The 18,408-nt window shown below is 41.5% G+C and overlaps 2 protein-coding genes across 4 annotated transcripts in view; both read left to right on the forward strand.

The window, feature by feature from the left end:
* The window catches only part of LOC132867784 (histone H3-like), a 1,068,851-nt gene that overhangs the window by 411,118 nt on the left and 639,325 nt on the right, over positions 1 to 18,408 (forward strand). The window lies entirely within an intron of this gene.
* LOC132867677 (zinc finger protein 271-like) overlaps positions 1 to 18,408 on the forward strand; it is a 114,135-nt gene that overhangs the window by 49,149 nt on the left and 46,578 nt on the right. For all 3 annotated transcript variants that reach the window (XM_060900673.1, XM_060900672.1, XM_060900674.1), the window contains exon 3: positions 1,836 to 2,107. In XM_060900673.1, the coding sequence (XP_060756656.1) occupies positions 1,836 to 2,107 (272 nt within the window). The remainder of the gene's footprint in view (positions 1 to 1,835; positions 2,108 to 18,408) is intronic.

The following is an 18,408-nucleotide window of genomic DNA, read 5'->3' on the forward strand; positions in this document are numbered from 1 at the left end:
GCATATGCAGACTACAATTTAACTGACCATGTTGCTGGTTTATTTGACAAGTTGTAGAGCTACGTTTTACCACAAAGTTAATGTTATAACTAGCTTTATTTTGCATGCTAGTCATCCGCGAAAATCTGCATTGTTCCTTACCAAGATGAGCCCAATTCACTGTTGTTTAAATACTCTGCGATAACGCCGTCATTTTTTTTTAATCGCGATCAAATGAAATTGCATTAACGCACTAATAACGCGTTAGCTTCAACAGCCCTAATATATATAATATTTATTTTAATTTCCTTAAAATACATTTGTCATTATGAAGAGATATTAACCTGAACCAAAAAAGTGTGGAATATCACACCATGGGTCATGCTGTTATATAAAAATCTATGGCGGGTGATTTTTATTTTCATATAACAGAACAGCCCAAAGTGTATTATTCCCCTCATACCACAGTGATTTGCCAACAATTAAAATTTTTAATTTATTAATGAATGACACGTTGCATGTTTTATTTGTTTCTGTTTACATTTAATATTACAGAATGTCTGTCATTCTCTCCAGCCACTCCTGTGTTTTTGTTCTGAGACAAAAAAAAATGCAAGTTCTTGTGTGACTGAGGAAACCAGAAAGCACAAACTCCTCTGTCCTGAAGACTCCCCTATCATGGGAAACTTACTGACTGATATCTGGGTCTCCTTCAGTAAATGTTAAATAAACCTGTCCTAATGTCTTCACCACATTAGAAGATTATAGGTTTTTTTCCCCACCCATTTTCTCCCCAATGTTGTCACCTGCTAGTACCCACCCACCAGCCAGGTCTCTCCTAACCATGTGAGTGAAGGCTAACACATGCTTCCTCCCAGACATGTGAAGCCATCAACTTCCTCTTTTACAAATGCAGCTCATGCTTCATCAAGGGGTAGCAAAACACACCCAGAGGAAAGTGCTACGTGCTCTCTTCTCCACATGCATGAGCTCGCAGAAGACACCAATTGGCTGTGATTAATACAGGAAAGAGAGAACGCCCCTTTAGTATTCCTCTGGAATGGGATGTTCAATAAGCACATAGGGATGTGATGGACAGGTGTCCAAATATCTGTATACGGATTTAGGGGCATCACAGGTTCTGGATTCAATTCTGAGCTCGGGTTGCTGTCTGTGTGAAGTTTTGCAAGTTTTCCCCCTGTCTGCATGGGTTTCCTCTGGGTCCACTGGTTTCTTCTTAAACAAATTGGTTATGCTTAAATTGCCACTAGATATTTTTTTTTTTGTAATTAAATATGAATCCAAATGTATTGGATTGGAAAAAATGCCTAGATCTAGAAATGGCAGAATTGTCAGCAAGCTCAAATAAAGATGTGCATGAGACATTTTACTTATTTTTTAATTCTGTGCATAGTTATTTTTGTTTGTACCTGCATGTAATTTCCTGACAAATTTGGGAAATTCTGTTTCCCAGAAGATAAGGAAACAAGTAGCCAAATTTAAAACAACCATGACCCTGACCAGGCAGGTCCTAAGGATGCCGTAAATATATCACACAGTGCCACACTCATGTTAATGAACATTGTTTTATTTTGCCCTGCAAGACTGATATCTGACCACTTGTTTACTCCCACAAGGAAGTAAAACATTTATATTCCTGTACCTCATGTCCTGTGAGATCTCAATCCTGATGGACACCTCTAGTCTCAACCAGATGCTCAATGAACCTTACTGGCAAGCTTTCTTCAGACAATCTTTGTACCATACTAATGTACTGTATATGGTCTTAGATACACACACACACTGTACATACATTTGGGCCTCATTTCTTCCTATTGTGTTTTCTCTATGCCCAGACTGTGAAGTTTGCAAATCCTTCTTCTTCAACAAATGTGAGGTTCATGGACCGCCCCTCTTCATCTCAGATACTCCTGTTCCCATGGGAGTCTCTGACCGAGCCAGACAAACTCTTCCTCCTGGGCTAGAAATCAAGAAGTCCAGTATTCCTGACGCAGGCCTGGGAGTGTTTAATAAGGGGGAGACGATTCCAGTAGGTGCACACTTTGGACCCTACCAGGGAGAGCTGGTAAACCGAGAGGAAGCCAGGAAAAGTGGAGACTCCTGGGTTGTGAGTTTCTCACAAATTTATTATAAAGACTGTATATTTGTAAGTAACAACTAGGTGAAGGTAGCTCCAGTTAATATCAATTTCTTCTTGCCAAAGATATGTGGAGTAGGGGTTTAAATCACAAGTTCCTACATCGATTCTTTTAGCCAGTGTGGTGGAAATTCACCTGTTAGTAATAGAAATACTAGTAACATCTGAAATAATGCTCAAGCAAATATTTATTTATTGTATAATTTTAAAGTAATTATTCATGAAGAATCACATAAAATCACAAGCCCAGGTAGTCATTAACATAGGTCCTCCCATAACTACTTCTAAGCATGGTCAGCTTCCTCTATTACACAAGATATTATTCATCATAGTTTCCATCAACATTACATAATAGTCCGTTTTCCCAAATGCAGCTGAGAAAAACTGTACCAAGTTTTCCTTGACTCTGCTGCATCCACGGCAACATGGTAGCTTCACCCCCCCCCCACACACACAAAAGAACTTATTCATTCACACCTTACAACAGCTTTCTTTTCTAAACATTGAGGATAAACAGAGAAGCATGACACTAGAGGATTTGAACAGATACTGTTAACTATAATTAATGCTGAAGTTAATATAAAACTTGTTACCACACCAACAGGCCAATGATTTTTGATACGACAAAATTTACCACAATGCGAGTTGATTTGATGCTGGGGTATGCAGTTGGTATGACATTTTACACAATCCATTTCATTTACATTAATTCACACATGCAAACAAAATATAATTTGAACATCAGTTCAGTGAGGATTGGTTAGATTTGTACAGTATATACCTGGTGTGCTATGTGCCTTATTGTGGGGAAGATGTTCCAGCCAAGCCCTCTCAGACAAGGGATGAGAGGTGTGAGAGGCACAGAAGGACTACTGGGGAGATTGTAAAACAGACAGACATTCAGCCAGAGTCTGATGTTGGACCTTTAACTGAAGCTGATTCGATGTTTTGAGTGACCTTGCTGAGGAACAGTGTTCAGACATCACATTAGACCCATGTTTTAAGAAGACGTGTGAGGGTACAGTCTTTGCTCCTGTACTGGGAAAGGAGGTGTACTTGCTGCAGAATAGCCTTCTGTACAGACAGAGTGAAGAGGTTTGCAGCTTATGGTCCCACAGAAGTGCAGGAAGGAAGTGCTTGAGCTTGGTCACACTGTACCATGGGCAGGTCACTTGACTTACATGAAGTATTTGCAAAGAATCAGTAAGCGGTTTTATTGGCCAGGGCTGTATGAAGATGTGAAGAGTTTCTGTAAGTCCAGTCCTCAGTGTCAGCTGTCAGGTGGTAAATGTTTTAATCATGCCTGTTTGATTCCCCTATACACCCCGTATACACTCCATTTGAGAGAATTAGGGTGGACATAGTTGGACCTTTGGAGAGGAGTAGATCAAGAAATAGGTTTGTCTTGGTCATTTGCAACTATGCTACAAGATACCCTGAAGCCTTTCCTTTTAGAGAAATCACAGCCAGACATTTAGCCACTGCCATGCTCCAGCTCTTCTCTAGAGTTGGTATACCCAATGAGGTGCTAACAGACCAAGGCCCAACTTTATGAGCAAGACCCTAAAGCAAGTTTATTTAATATCCTTTTTATTGCCATTGCACAATGTACAATGAAATTCTATTTCTCTAGTGGATCATATAAAAAGACATAAACGGGTCATAAAAAACAGACATAAAAACACAAAGATTATTATTATTATTATTATTATTATTATTATTAGTAGTAGTAGTTGTAGTAGTAATAAAACACCATAAGACAATAAAAGGTGAGGTAAAAGCCATAAATGGGGGACAATCACAAGAACAGTAAATAAAGTGCATATTTCACAGGACTGATCAGATTGCACATCCAAAGACATATTGCACACCCCAAAAGATCAGTTCTTAGAGTTTAGTTCTCTCATACCCCTTTTCCACCAAATCAGTTCCAGGGCTGGTTCGGGGCCAGTGCTGGTGCTGGTTCACAACTTGTTCAACTTGCGAGCCAGCTGAGAACCAGTTTGCTTTTCCATAGCTCGTGGTGCTAAGGGAAGCCACGTCAGTTACGTCGCTGTATACGTCAGTTACGTCGCTACGTTTGCATAAACCTTGGCGCGAATATCGAAGCAAAAACAACACGGAAGAAGCAACAGCAATAATAATAATGGATGACTTCGCGTTTGTACAGCTGCTGCTTCTCGTCGCTTAAAAATGGCGATCTTTCGCGGTCTTATTGTTGTTGGTCTTAACAACTCCGCCCCCCCACTGACGTAAGCGGTTGTTTCCTCTGGCCCAGCAGAGAGTTGGTGCTAGCCTGGAACCGTTTTTTCTGGCCCCAGAACCAGTTCTTTGTCAGTGGAAACAGAAAACCCAGTTCCAAACTAAGCACTGGCCCCGAACCAGCCCTGGAACTGCTTTGGTGGAAAAGGGGCATAAGAGCACTTGGATAAAAACTGTTCTTAAGTTTGGAGGTGTGAGTTTTTAAGGACGTGAAGCACCTCCCAGAGGAGGGCAACAGAATGGAAAGATAGTAACCAGGGTGTGATAAGTCTCTAATGATGTTGGTTGCGCGGCGGAAGCACCATGTCCTGTAGTGTTTGTAACGGAATTCCAATGATTTTCTGTGCTGCTGTGATTACTCTCTGCAGGGCCTTATTGTCAGCTGCTGTGCAGCTCACAAACCACACCAGCATCCCATAGGTGAGAATGTTTTCAATAGAGCAGCGATAGAATGAAAGAAGCAGCTGATGTGATATGTCCAGTATTTTCAATGTCCGAAGGAAATACAGACGCTGCTGTGCTTTCTTCACCAGGGCAGTCATATTTGTAGACCATGTGAGGTCTTGTGATGTATGTGCCCAGAAATTTATATGAGGACATACACTGAACTGCATCACTCCTAATGTATAGGGGAACAGGGCCTTCACATTGTCTCCTGAAATCAATGATCATCATCTTGGTTTTGGAGATGTAGAATGCCATATTATAGCTGGAGACTTTAATAAGACCAATCTTAAGACTGTACTCCCGAAGTTTCACCAGCATGTGAAGTGTCCAATAAGAGGGGAAAGGACTCTCGATCATGTGTACTCCAACATCAAACACAGTTACAGAGTCATGCCCCTCCCCCACCTTGGACAGTCAGATCATCTTTCCTTGCTGCTCATCCCTGCATACCCCCCCCCCCAGATGCAGATTCAGGCCCACCACAAAGACTGTAACAACTTGGCCTAAGAATGCACTCAGCGAACTCCAGGACTGCTTTCAACACAGTGACTGGGACCTATTTGAACATCAGGACCTGGAAACATTCACAGAGACAGTTTTGGACTACATCAAGTTCTGTATGGGAACTGTATCTGTGGACAAAACCATCTGGGTTTTTCCAAATCAGAAACCCTGGATGACCAGCCAGGTTCGCTCACTCCTCAAGGCCCGCAACACTGCCTTCAGGTCAGGCGACAGAGTCCTTTACAGCACGACTCGAGTTGATCTGAAGAAAGGGATTAAAAAAGCCAAAGCGGACTATAATAGCCAGGTCCCCAAATTGAAAAAGGGCTTTAAATAAGAAGGTGTAGGCATTTTTGAGGAAAAGTAATTCAAGTGTTGTTTCTATATGATTTTTGGGTGCTGAATCCATTTCTGCTGTATAACATTCTCTAAAAGTTACGGTTTAGCCGTAAACAACAAAACAAACATGGCCGCCGGTGTATTTCGTGTTTGCGCAATAACTTTGGAATGGATGGATGGATTTGCACCAAATCTTGTGTGCTAATACTCTGTAATAGATACATGAACTGACAAAATTTTGGAGACCAACTCTTTCAAGATGGCCGACTTTCAAGATGGCTGACTTTTTGTTTGCGCAATAACTTTGGAACGGGTTGACGGATTTGCACGAAATCTTGTGTGTTAACACTCTATAATAGGTACATTTAACTGATTAAATTTTGGAGGCCAATGCTATCGAGATGGCCGACTGTCAATATGGCCGATTTTTTGCTTGCGCGATAACTTTTAAACGGGTGGAAGGATTTGCACCAAATTGATAAGTACATGAACTGAGACTCAAATGGTCAAGATGGCAGTAGCTTTATGCACTACCCTGAGGTTTTTTTTTGTGGGGGGGGCAAAAATAAATAAAAATAAAATAAACATGGCTGGCAAAACTTTATAATGCATTTACTGTAGTTTAACCATTGCTCAATAAAACTAAACTATACATCCACAGGTTTTCAAACATGTTGATAATGAAAACCTATATCCATGAAAACTATGTGCATGACAAGAACAGTAATATTATAAACGTGAACATTTGAACGTAAACATAACCTATTGGCCTATTCAATCTAATCCAGCCCTTGGATAGTTTTCAACAATAAACAAAAAGAAGACACTGTAGTGCTTGGGTGGCCAACCTGCGGCTCTTTGCCCAGTGTCATGCGGCTCTTATGTTCATATCGAAGTTTGTGTTTGCCGAATCAATGTCAACCGGTTAATTTTTTTTTTGGTTGTTGGTTAAACTAGAGACAATTCCCCTGTGGGAAATTGTGAGAGTGATGCAGTGAACTGTGTGAATGTGTCTCTCTGAGAGGGAGCAGCCCCTCCCTCATGTGTGTGAGAGAGGGAGCAGCCCCTCCCTCGTGTGTGTGTGAGAGAGAGAGCGAGCAGCCCCTCCCCCATCTGCGCGCTGCGAGCAGAGACACAGTGTGTGAAATTTGTTTTTTAAGAGTTTAATTTTTAAGAGGAGTGTTTTTAAAATTTTTAAGTTTTAATTCTGTATTAAAATTACTAAACAAGCAAATGCCGCCACAGTCCATGAAACACAGGAAGCACGAGAAGAAAACAGCAAATCAGAAAGCCGCGCACATCCACGCAGCTTCCGCGAAAACGTGCGCAGCCCTCTGATCCACCGCCCTCCCCCCACGCTTCCCACACCCCACGGACTGCAACGGCATGAGATAATCGCTAAGTTTTTGGGCAAGGTGTATCTTGTGTCAAGTAGCCTCTCAAAATGGCAATGAAAAAATGCACAGCAAAACGAAAATATGAAGACGAACATAGGACATTTTTAACAGAGTGGGAGAGTTTATACTTTTTTGTTGAACGTAATGGCAAGCCATTCTGCCTTTATATGTCAGTTGTCATTAGCTCATTTCAAAGCTTCCAATCTTCAGCGTCACTTCAGCTCACTTCATGCTAACATCGACAAGGAATTTCCAAAAGGGATTGAACTTCGCAAGAACAAGTTGGTAGCTCAAGCGAGTAGGACGCTTCTTTGCTTTGCTCCTGCTTTGCTCCTGCTTGATCTTTATTTTACTTTACTTTCTCATTTAATTTCCACTATTTTTTTCATTTTATTTTTCATCTTTATAAGATAAGTTAGCTTTTAAAACAAAATGCCAGGGGGCAAAAAATCCAGGAGATCCTGCAGAAAATGCACAGAACTAGAACAGAGGATTTCTATCCTGGAATCAAAGATTGATGCTCTGCCAAAGACGGACGAATTAAGAGCGATATCTCAGGAAAGGAGTACAGAAACAGTGGCTGAGAATGCAGAGAATGCACCCCGACAGGCCGATGGCATTGCAGATAGAGTGGATGAATTCATCGATTTAACAGGGCAAAATGTGAGTACAGAAAACTGGCACATGATGGGTGGCAGGCCCAAAAATAAAAACAGAAGAGTAATTACCTCAACACCAGCTCGTTCTGATACTTTGGATTCAACCCATGCTCCACAGCCATGCTATTAGAAATAGAGCTAGGTCTACAAATTACAATAGGATTTACAGTCCTATGGAAAATCCACAGCCCATAAGGCTTCAGAACAAATTTGAATGCCTCAGGGACATGTGGAAGCGGAATTTTCAGGCGGACAAACACATCATAGAAAAAGATCGCACCACAACCGAAGAGCTGTGGGAAGAGGCAAAAAGCAGCTCGTAACACCACCTGATCCCACAACCCTTGTTCTTGGTGATTCCACTGTAAGACATTTGAAAGGACGTGGGATGATTATTTGCTGCCTTCCAAATGCATCCATCTCTGACACCAAAGACAGCATTTTGAAGCTCATGTCCGAGTATAAAACTATCAAACGTATTGTTGTGCATGTGGGAGCAAATGATGTTTTCAGAGAACAGCTGTTTGTCCAAGATGATTTCAGAAAACTTTTTTCTGATCTCTATAAGACTGGAATACAATCTATCATCAGTGGCCCACTCCCTGCAAGGGGAAGCTTTGCATTTACTCGACTCTTCAGTCTTAACACCTGGCTTGGAAAAACTTGTTTTTCATCTGGTATGAACTTCATAGACAATTTTAACCTTTTCTGGAATCACAGAGAATTCTTCAAGCCAAATAGCACTGAACTCAGCTGGATTGGGACCAAAGTCTTAGCAGATCATTATAGACTTGCAATTTTCTCTCAGCCAACATTGAGGAAAACAGTTAAGATGTCGCAGACTGACCTAGTTAATATCAACAATACCTCTGCAAAGCCAAAACAATCATCTATGCAAGTCTTCACCAAGGACACACAGCCATCTGGGGCAAACTGCCAAGAACCATCTGGGGCAGACTGCCAAGGACATCAACAATCACACGGAGAATGTGAGCATGCGATTTTATCATGCGATTCCATCCAGATTGAGGACCTGACTAAAGATAATCATGTCAAGGCTGCATCATCCACATCTCGACCCCATGCAAGTATCACAGAGACTATCGGGGAGACAGTCACCACAGAGACAGTCATGGAGACACTTACAAAGACCTCACCAAAGTCTCGCTCTTCTGATTTTATTGTACCATCTCCGTCTTCCCCCTGCATGGATTTCCCTAATAGTATGCAGAGACTGCTGCCAATGGCTACACTCTCTTTTTCCAGCCCAAATCTGTCGCAACAAGCAGTGTACCCAGTTCATCAAAAATTAACCAACAGACTGAACTGTGTTCGCCCAGGACTTTCAGCTGGCTACCAATCTTTTTCACCATCTAAAAGATACATGACATCTCCAATTCTTTCACCGTCAAACCAAATGGAACATACAGAAAGTCTTGTATGATGTGCTGTGGGTCCCTGCATTGGGTGTAGTTTTGAAAACAAGCTGGGACCCAGTATGCCTATGCCATTCTCTATTCCTGTGTTGATAAGAAATAGAAAACATAGAGCATATTTAACCCAGGGGGTAAACCAGTCTAGTCTCCTTCCTGTTTCAAAACAACATCAGAATGCCCAAGCGGATATTACTTCTAGACTTTCTGTAAAGCTAGCTCTTCTGAACGTTAGATCACTTTCAAACAAGTCATTTTTAATTAATGATCTTATCTGCAAACACAATCTTGATTTTTTTGCTTCTAACTGAAACTTGGCTGGATCAAGCAAATAGTGCTACCACCCTTATTGAAGCAACTCCCCCAAATTTTAATTTTATGAATGTTACCCGACAGGGGAAAGGTGGAGGGATCGCAAATATATTCAAAGTCTCTTTTCAATGTAAACAATCCTCACTTGGTGATTTTACATCCTTTGAACACTTATGTGCACTTGTTACATGCTCTCCTAACATATTATTATTAACTATTTACAGGCCTCCGAGACATTCAGCCAAAGTTTTTCTGGAAGAGATTGGTGAACTGTTGTCAGTCATTTGCTTAGAGTTTGTTCTGTCTTATTATATCTGGGGATTTTAACTTGCATGTAGATAATCCTGAAAACACTTATGCCAAAGAACTACTTGCACTTATTGACAACTTCAACCTAGTACAACATGTACAGGGGCCGACCCACTCTCGTGGTCATACCCTTGACCTCGTCATCACAAAGGGTCTTACTGTTTCTACTACTGTTGTTGACCTGGCCTTATCTGATAATTTTTGTGTTTTCTCTGATGTTTCTATGTCTCCTCACATTCAGAACAGCTCAACGACTATGGGTAGGAGAGTCATAAACGACAACACGCGTTCTCTTTGAGCAAGCTCTCTCTCGGATCTCAACCAAAATGTCAGACTCTGTAGATGATTTACTGGAAATTTTTAATTTAAATATGACCCAAATTATGAATGATATTGCTCCATTCAAAATTAAGAGAGTCAATGATAAGCAGAAAGCACCATGGAAGCAATATCCAGCTGTTAAACTGCTAAAGAGAGAATGTAGAAAGACTGAAAGAAAATGGCGCAAATCTAAACTTCACATCCATTATCAAATCCATAAAGAGATGCTTTATAAATATAATTATGAAATTCGTAAAGCAAGACAGTCTTTCTTCTCCAACATCATCAACAGGAATATGAACAATGCCCGTGTGCTATTTTCAACAGTAGAGAAGCTAACTAATCCCCCACCACAATTAGCACCTGAACTTCTCTCAGTTAATAAATGCAATGAGTTTGCATCCTTCTTCAAAGGTAAAATTGATAAAATACGGCAGAATATTGCTCATAATATATCTCAGTTGCAAATAATTGAAAAACTGCAATCACCAGTGACACAGACAGATAACTTCAACACAATGTCAGAATTTTGTTTAATTGATTATGAGACTCTTGAAAAAAAACTGTACAAAATCTCAGTTCCTCAACATCTGAATTGGACATTCTGCCCACCAACTTTTTTAAGTCTGTTCTTCATCTTATAATTACAGATGTGCTTCAAATCATAAATACATCCCTAGAGACTGGCATTGTTCCTGTGTCCCTGAAAAAAGCCGTTGTAAAGCCCCTACTTAAAAAGAATAATCTGGATGCTTCAGTATTAAAAAACTACAGGCCAATATCAAATCTACCATTCATCGGGAAAATCCTTGAAAAAATTGTCTTCAATCAATTAACTGCCTTCTTGATATCAAACAGCTGTTTTGATAACTTTCAGTCAGGATTTTGTGCCAATCATAGCACTGAAACAGCGTTGATTAAAGTTATAAATGACATACGTCTTAATACTGATGCAGGCAAAACATCGGTCCTGGTATTACTGGACCTCAGTGCAGCTTTTGATACTGTTGATCACAACATACTGCTATATCGACTTGAACACTGGGTTGGGTTGACTGGTAAAGTTATCAATTGGTTAAAATCATACTTAAAAGGTAGAAGCTTCTTTGTTACCATGGGAAATTGTTCCTCAACATCAATGTCCTTGACCTGTGGTGTCCCCCAGGGGTCGATTCTTGGACCATTACTATTCAACCTTTATATGCTCCCACTTGGGCAAATTATCAAGAACAATTCAATTTTGTATCACTGCTATGCAGATGACACCCAAATTTATTTTGCTCTATCACCTAATGATTATGCCCCCCTTGAATGTCTCTACCAGTGTATTGATCAAATCAACAACTGGATGTCACAAAATTTTCTTCAGCTGAACACAGATAAAACAGAAGTAATTCTATTTGGAAAAAAGATGAAAGACTCAGGATTACCACTATTCTTGACACAAAGGGGATTAAAACAAAAGAAATGGTTAAAAATCTTGTTTTCATTGACAGCGAGCTAAACTTTTTGACAGTCACATGAAAGCAATCACTAAAACAGCATTTTATCACCTAAAAAACATTTCCAAACTAAGAGGACTTATGTCAAAAAATGATCTGGAAAAACTTATACATGCCTTCATCTCTAGTAGGGTTGATTACTGCAATGGCCTTTTCACAGGCCTGCCAAAAAAGACCATCAAACGACTTCAGCTGGTTCAAAATGCAGCGGCTAGGGTTCTCACACGAGCAAAAAGAACAGAGCACATTACTCCAATTCTAAGGTCCCTTCACTGGCTTCCAGTAAGCTACAGAATTGACTTTAAAGCATTGCTGCTGGTGTACAAATCTCTAAATGGTACAGGGCCCAATTACCTCTCTGATATGTTGCAGCGGCCTAACTCAATCAGATCTACCAGATCGCAGCAGAAAAATTTACTGTTAAAACCTGTTGTTAAAACAAAGTGTGGTGAAGCAGCTTTTAGCTACTATGCAGTACAGCTATGGAACCAACTCCCAGAGGACATCAAAAATGCTCCTGCTGTTGGCAGCTTCAAATCTAGGTTAAAGACCAAGCTGTTTTCAGATGCTTTCTGCTAAATTATTAATATTGTCATCTCTACATGTTTTAAACTCTTTACTTTTACAGTCTCTGCATGTTTTAAATTTTACTTAACTTTATTCTATTTTATTCTGCTGTTTTTTTAATTGAACTTTTACTTCATTTTATTATTTTATTTCTACTATTGTTTAATTCTTATTATTTTTCTTCCCCATTTATTTTATGTAATTTTATTTTCTATTGCTTACTGTTTTTGCTTTTACTTCTGTAAAGCACATTGAACTGCCACTGTGTATGAAATGTGCTATATAAATAAACTTGCCTTGCCTTGCCTTTAAAGAGTCAGGCAGAAAAACAGGTACAGATTTTCCAAAAATTTACGAAGCACTCAGACAGTAACGCTTGCATCGTATCTGGCTTGGAACATTGCACGGGCTAAAAAGCCATACAACGAAGGGGAGTTTGTTAAGAAATGCCTCAGTGACGCTGTTGAAATCTTGTCTCCTGAAAATGACAAACTAAAACGCATGGTATCAGACATCCAACTGTCCCGGCACACTGTTGAACACAGGATATCGGACATTAACACAGCTATTGAATCACAGTTGCACTCCGACCTTCAAGCCTGTGCGTATTTTAGTGTCGCTTTGGATGAGAGTTGTGACATAGACAAGCCTCAGTTAGCAATATTCGCACGCTCTGTGTCAAACGATAGCGTGATCAAAGAAGAACTCCTTGATATTGTGCCATTGAAAGACAGAACCCGTGGTATAGATGTGAAAGAAACAATGATGGCTGCATTTGAAAAAGCAAATTTGCCCATACGTAAACTAACTGCGATAGCCACGGATGGAGCACCAGCCATGATCGGATCCGTGAACGGGCTTGTCGGGCTGTGCAAAGCTGACGAAACATTTCCCGAGTTTTGGAATTTCCACTGCATCATCCACAGGGAGCAACTCGTTTCTAAATCATTGAATTTAGACAACATCATGAAACCTGTGATGGAAATCGTCAACTACATCCGCACACATGCTCTTAACCACAGGCAATTCAAGAATCTCATCGCTGAGCTTGACCAAGGGCTTCCAAGTGATCTGCCACTGCACTGTGACGTGGCTGTCAAAAGGCAAGGTACTCTCTTGCTTCTTTGAACTTTTGGATGCTGTGAAACTGTTCATGGAAGAGAAGGACAAGGACTATCCGGAGCTCTCGGACCTCAAGTGGATTATGGATCTGGCCTTTTTGGTCGACATGTTGTGCCACTTGGACAGACTGAACCTTACCCTGCAGGGTAAATTAAAAGTGCTGCCTGACCTGGTGCAAAGTGTGTTTGCATTTGTCAACAAACTGAAGCTGTTCAAGGCGCACATTCAAAAGGGAGATTTAACGCATTTTCCCACTCTGCTAAAAGCCAGTGGGCAAGTCACCACCGCCTCCCTGAATAAGCAAGGAGCCAGATATGCAACGCTAATTGAAAACCTGCATGAAAGCTTTGTAACCCGGTTCCGTGATATACAACTGAAAAGGCCACAAATTACGTTCCTTGTCGACCCATTCAATGCGGAGATGGACTGTTTGAAAGCCCCGCTAGTCACAGATGAGGCTGCGGCTGAGTTGGAGATGATCGATCTTCGTGAGGAAGACCAACTGAAACCTGTTTTGAGGGAAGGCACCATTGAGTTTTGGAAAAGTGTGCCATTGGAAAAATACCCGAATGTGAAACGGGCTGCGCTTAAGATACTGTCAATGTTTGGGTCAACATACGTCTGCGAGTCTGTATTCTCTACCATGAAACACGTGAAGTCAAAGCATCGTTCTGTTCTGACTGACACCCATGTGAAAGAACTGCTTCGAGTGGCAACGACGGAATACAAGCCAGATTTGAAGAGGATTGTTCAAGGCAAGGAATGTCAGAAGTCCCACTAAGCACAGGGATGTGATTTTTCCGCGAATTCGCGGAATTCTGCTTTTTTTCACCTCAAAATTTGAAAAAAAAAAAATTTCCGATTTTTTTTTTTTTTTTTTTGCTCAGAAATCCGCATTCGTATCCTATTCGTTCCCACTTTCAGTAATTCCGTCATTGAGATGAAACGAGGTACGTGATTGGCCCATCACTCTGTAACAACCAATGAACACGCTTGTTAGATAGCTGTACGTAAGCTCGCTTCAAACAAAGAGTTGAAAGATGGCAGCCTCCGTGATCGAGCGTAAAGATGCACCTGATCATCAGTTTAGTGTGTGTTTTTAAAGTAAATAAACATGGGGAAGAAGAAAAAAACAACCCAGCTCATTTCTTTCCCCATAATAAACCTGTGAGTGGTGATAGCGTCACTGCACGTGCGACAGTTGGGTATGTTTTCGCGGGGTGATGAAGGTTGCTGTGGCAACGGGGCCTCGCGCCATGTGTTGCTTCCTGGATGCGCATGCGCACGCTATGAAAGCTGTGGTGAAAAGGTTAGCATCGGAGGCTAAACCTTCTGAGGACAAAAGAAGGGGCAGTTTTTATTTCAGTTTATTTTAGTTACGTCCGAAGAAACAGCAGTTTAAATCATGGCTCTAGTTTACAAATCAAAATGGTTACTCAGTGAAAACAAAACAAAAGCTAGAGAGAGGGGGAGTGGTGGGAGTTTAACCCGGGAAAGTGAGTCTGTAAGGCGGCAGTGATGCTTGACCCCTCCCGCCTCCTCTCACTTTACCTCAGAGTCTCTGCCAACTTCATCACAGATTATTTCACCTTTTTCACTCGAAGTTAGTTTTAATTTTCGCTCAAAACTTTTCCGACAGCGTGGATGTGTTGGTAACTCGCCAGCGCCCCCTATAACGATCCCACAATTCCTTGCGCGCTCCACCCGGATGTGATGTAAAGTGGAACTGCTTTAACTGTATCGAGAGCGCCTCGATTCGCTCTCTCATGTTCTGACTACTGGAGTGGTCGGACGGACTGTAGGCACGCTCGCCTACAGTGTTGAGACTAACCGCTATTGTCTGAGAACAGCCTGTTCAAATTAGTTTCGGCCGAACTTTTGAACGACCCGCTAAGTTTCAGCGATATAGTGGTTTCGATTCTAAACCTTTGCAAAGTTTAACTACAGTTAAGTAGTTTTCCACGCTAAGAGGCATTTGCGGACAGCTTCGCTCCTCTCAGCCTTTTTCTCGTCGACGCATCACCGGAGGTTTCTCCTGAAGCACCGTGGGCCAGCTAGGCCTTCATCTCCCTGCTTCGTTAGCCGCGGTTGGACGCAACGCGCCGCTAACCTCCTCTCCTCGGACTGCGACCCTCAGCGCGGACATCGGAGAAAGAACTTCCATCGCATTGAGTAGGCACTTGGGCAAATTTTTAATTTGTAGCTTATTCAGATGGTTGTTAGGGTCATGTTTAAGCTTTGAGCTATTTAGCATACCCGCTCAGACACGGAAGGTGTTTGTTTGTTTTTATTGTTTGTTTGTTTGTTTTTATTGTTTGTTTTGGTTCTGTTTTTTTTCTTTGAACTTGTTAGACAGGGTATCTTGCATGATATCTTTCCTTAACTCCATTGCTAGCTTCCCTATCTGATTAGCAGCGCAGCGACAAGTTTGTTATTTTAAGCTCCGAGGCTAGACCGCTACAAGGCCTAGTTCTCTCCATCCAACACATATACACACTCTCTCACACTCTTTCTCTCTCTCTCTCTCTCTCTCTCTCTCTCGCGTTGAGTTCTTTGCCTAGATAGTCTGTTGGAAATTGTTGTTAAGTGCAGTGTTTGGATCCAGCTGTAGCGTGGTCAGATTCTCCTTAGCAACTTATTGCTAGCTACCTCAGGGTGATACGCTAGCTGGTAGGCTTGTGTTCTCGACTAGGCCTGCAGGCGCCATTTTTCCGACGCCATTTTGATACCTTCCTCATTGAGTTACCTGTGATACGACACCTAGGCACTGACCGCCATTTTGTTTAAGCATTGCCAGAGTGGCTAGTCATTAGCATCTGCCCACAGATACCTACACAAAGCACACATTAGCCACAGAGCTAATCCTTTGTTCTATTTAGCTAACATTCCTTTGTTTTAGCTAACATTCCTTTGTTTTAGCTAACGACAAGCTAGGTCACACACACACACACACACGCATCGGCTTGCCCTAGCCTCACACACGCGCACACACAAGGGATTTTTTTTCTTTTTCCTTCTATCTCTTTCTCTCTCTCTTTCCCTCAAATTTATAGTCCAGGTGTAATTGTTCCATTGTTTTGTCTTGTTATTACCTTTGCTGACATTGAATGTATTTTGAGTTTATTATTATTAGTGAGTAGTAGACAAATAAAAGCTAATAAAATTGAATTGCATTTTACTTGTTCCTGTTGTTTATTCACAAGGTCAACTATTTAGAACTCCTTTTTCCTTCAGAATTTAGCTTTTGTATACAACTGGGTTTCCCATCTAATACAGAGCTACCATTAATCTTGAGTGTAACCATTCACGGTGAGTATTAAGATTAATAATTTAAGATTTTATGAGACTGATCTTTATTTATAAATTGATTAATTTAATTATCAATTATTACATAATTTATAATTTAATTAATCCCAATTCAACCTACATTAAAGTGGTGCCCCGTGTGAGGAATAGTTTAATGACCTTGTGAATTTCTCAACAATAACTTGTAAACTGCTGTATACCCAAAATCAACTGCCAAGGTATAACACAGATGACTTTAATGGTGAATCATTAACAGTGTGTTAATCACAGAACTGAAATTCAGCTGCCAACCACAGTTAGCTGATAAACTGGTTTAATTGATTAGTACATTAGAGTAATATCTAATCCAAGTACTTAATTAATATTATTAATAATAATAATCATTATTGTTAACTAATTATTAATTGAGCTAATTAATACAAGTGAAACATTAGTGAAAACAAAGTAGCTAAGAAACCACATCAATTATTTAGCAACTTGGATTAAATTAAATTCTAACCTAATCAACCCCTAGTATTAATTTCCTTTAAGTTAATTAATACATTTCGAACAAAATGTCGCGTTCCCCATCAAGGGAGTCAGAAGGGCCCCTCCTCTCTCTCTTCGACGTTGTAGGCGATTTAGGCCAAGTCCCGGAGGATAGGAGAAATTACTTCTGTGATCTGGACCAAAAGGCTCGCTTTGATGAAATACACATAGCCGTTAGGGAACTTAAGGAGCGTACTATGACTCTCCCAGGAGGGCTACCCAAATTGTTCATGATCTACTATAAGGAAATGGAACATGTGTGTATGACCCTCGAACAAGAGAAAAGAACACTAAAACGACAACTGGCCGAAGCTCAAAGGAGAGCAGAAAGCGCGGAGAGTAGCCTCGTGGGCCTGAGAGCCACACAAGATGAACTAAAGCGCGAAATAGAATACCTCAGAGAAGAAGTGACGCAAGCACGTCGCTCAGATGAGGGATCGGCCAAACCCTCCCAAGAACAGAGTTCCGCTCTGGAGGAGGAAGAACCTGAGCTTAGAACGGTAGATCAGACACCGCACTCAAGCTCAACTCGCGTGAAAGTCGCACGATCGCCACCTCGTGGCGCTGGGAGTTTTTACTTTACTCCCCACTACACCCCCTCGCGCTTCAATATCGCTGCAGCCTCTAGCCCGCAGAAAACGCCGCGCTACGTACCCTCGGACTCCTCTGACGGAGAGGCCGCCTACAAGCCGAAACGCAGACATAGGCGATATGAGAGCAGCTCAAATAGCGAAGACAGCGAGGACCCCTACGGGTCAAAATCAAAACGCCTCGTCGCAGAACGCAAAACTAGGATCCGCCAAATCGACGTCCTTGCGAAAGACATAGAGCGTTTTGAGCCGGAAAATCATAGACACCGAAGCGTTAATGATTATTTCCGGGAAATCGAGCGTAGCCTCCTGGACCTGCCAGAGGCTACGTCGCATGATAAGGCCAGACTAGTCTGGAAAACTTTAGGTAGTGGCGTACGAGCATTCGTTGAGACCTTACCGCAGTCAGTCCTCGACAACTACAAGAAGATACGCAAGTACTTGAAAGAGGAATACTCGTTGTACGAGGACGAGACTGCTGCGACGATGGGTGCCATTCTGATCAGACAGAAACGAAGCGAACACCCTCGCGAGTACTACCGTCGGCTCCGTGCAGCGTACTTTCAGGGCAGAAGCGAGCCCGGGCTAGAGGAAGATCGCAACTTCAAGTCCCTCTTCCTCCATAACCTTCACCCGTGCATCCGTAACCAAGTAACACTCGCGTGTCGCCAGC

This window comes from Neoarius graeffei, chromosome 19 (genome assembly GCF_027579695.1).
Source record: "Neoarius graeffei isolate fNeoGra1 chromosome 19, fNeoGra1.pri, whole genome shotgun sequence".
In the NCBI taxonomy this organism is placed as follows: Eukaryota; Metazoa; Chordata; class Actinopteri; order Siluriformes; family Ariidae; genus Neoarius; species Neoarius graeffei.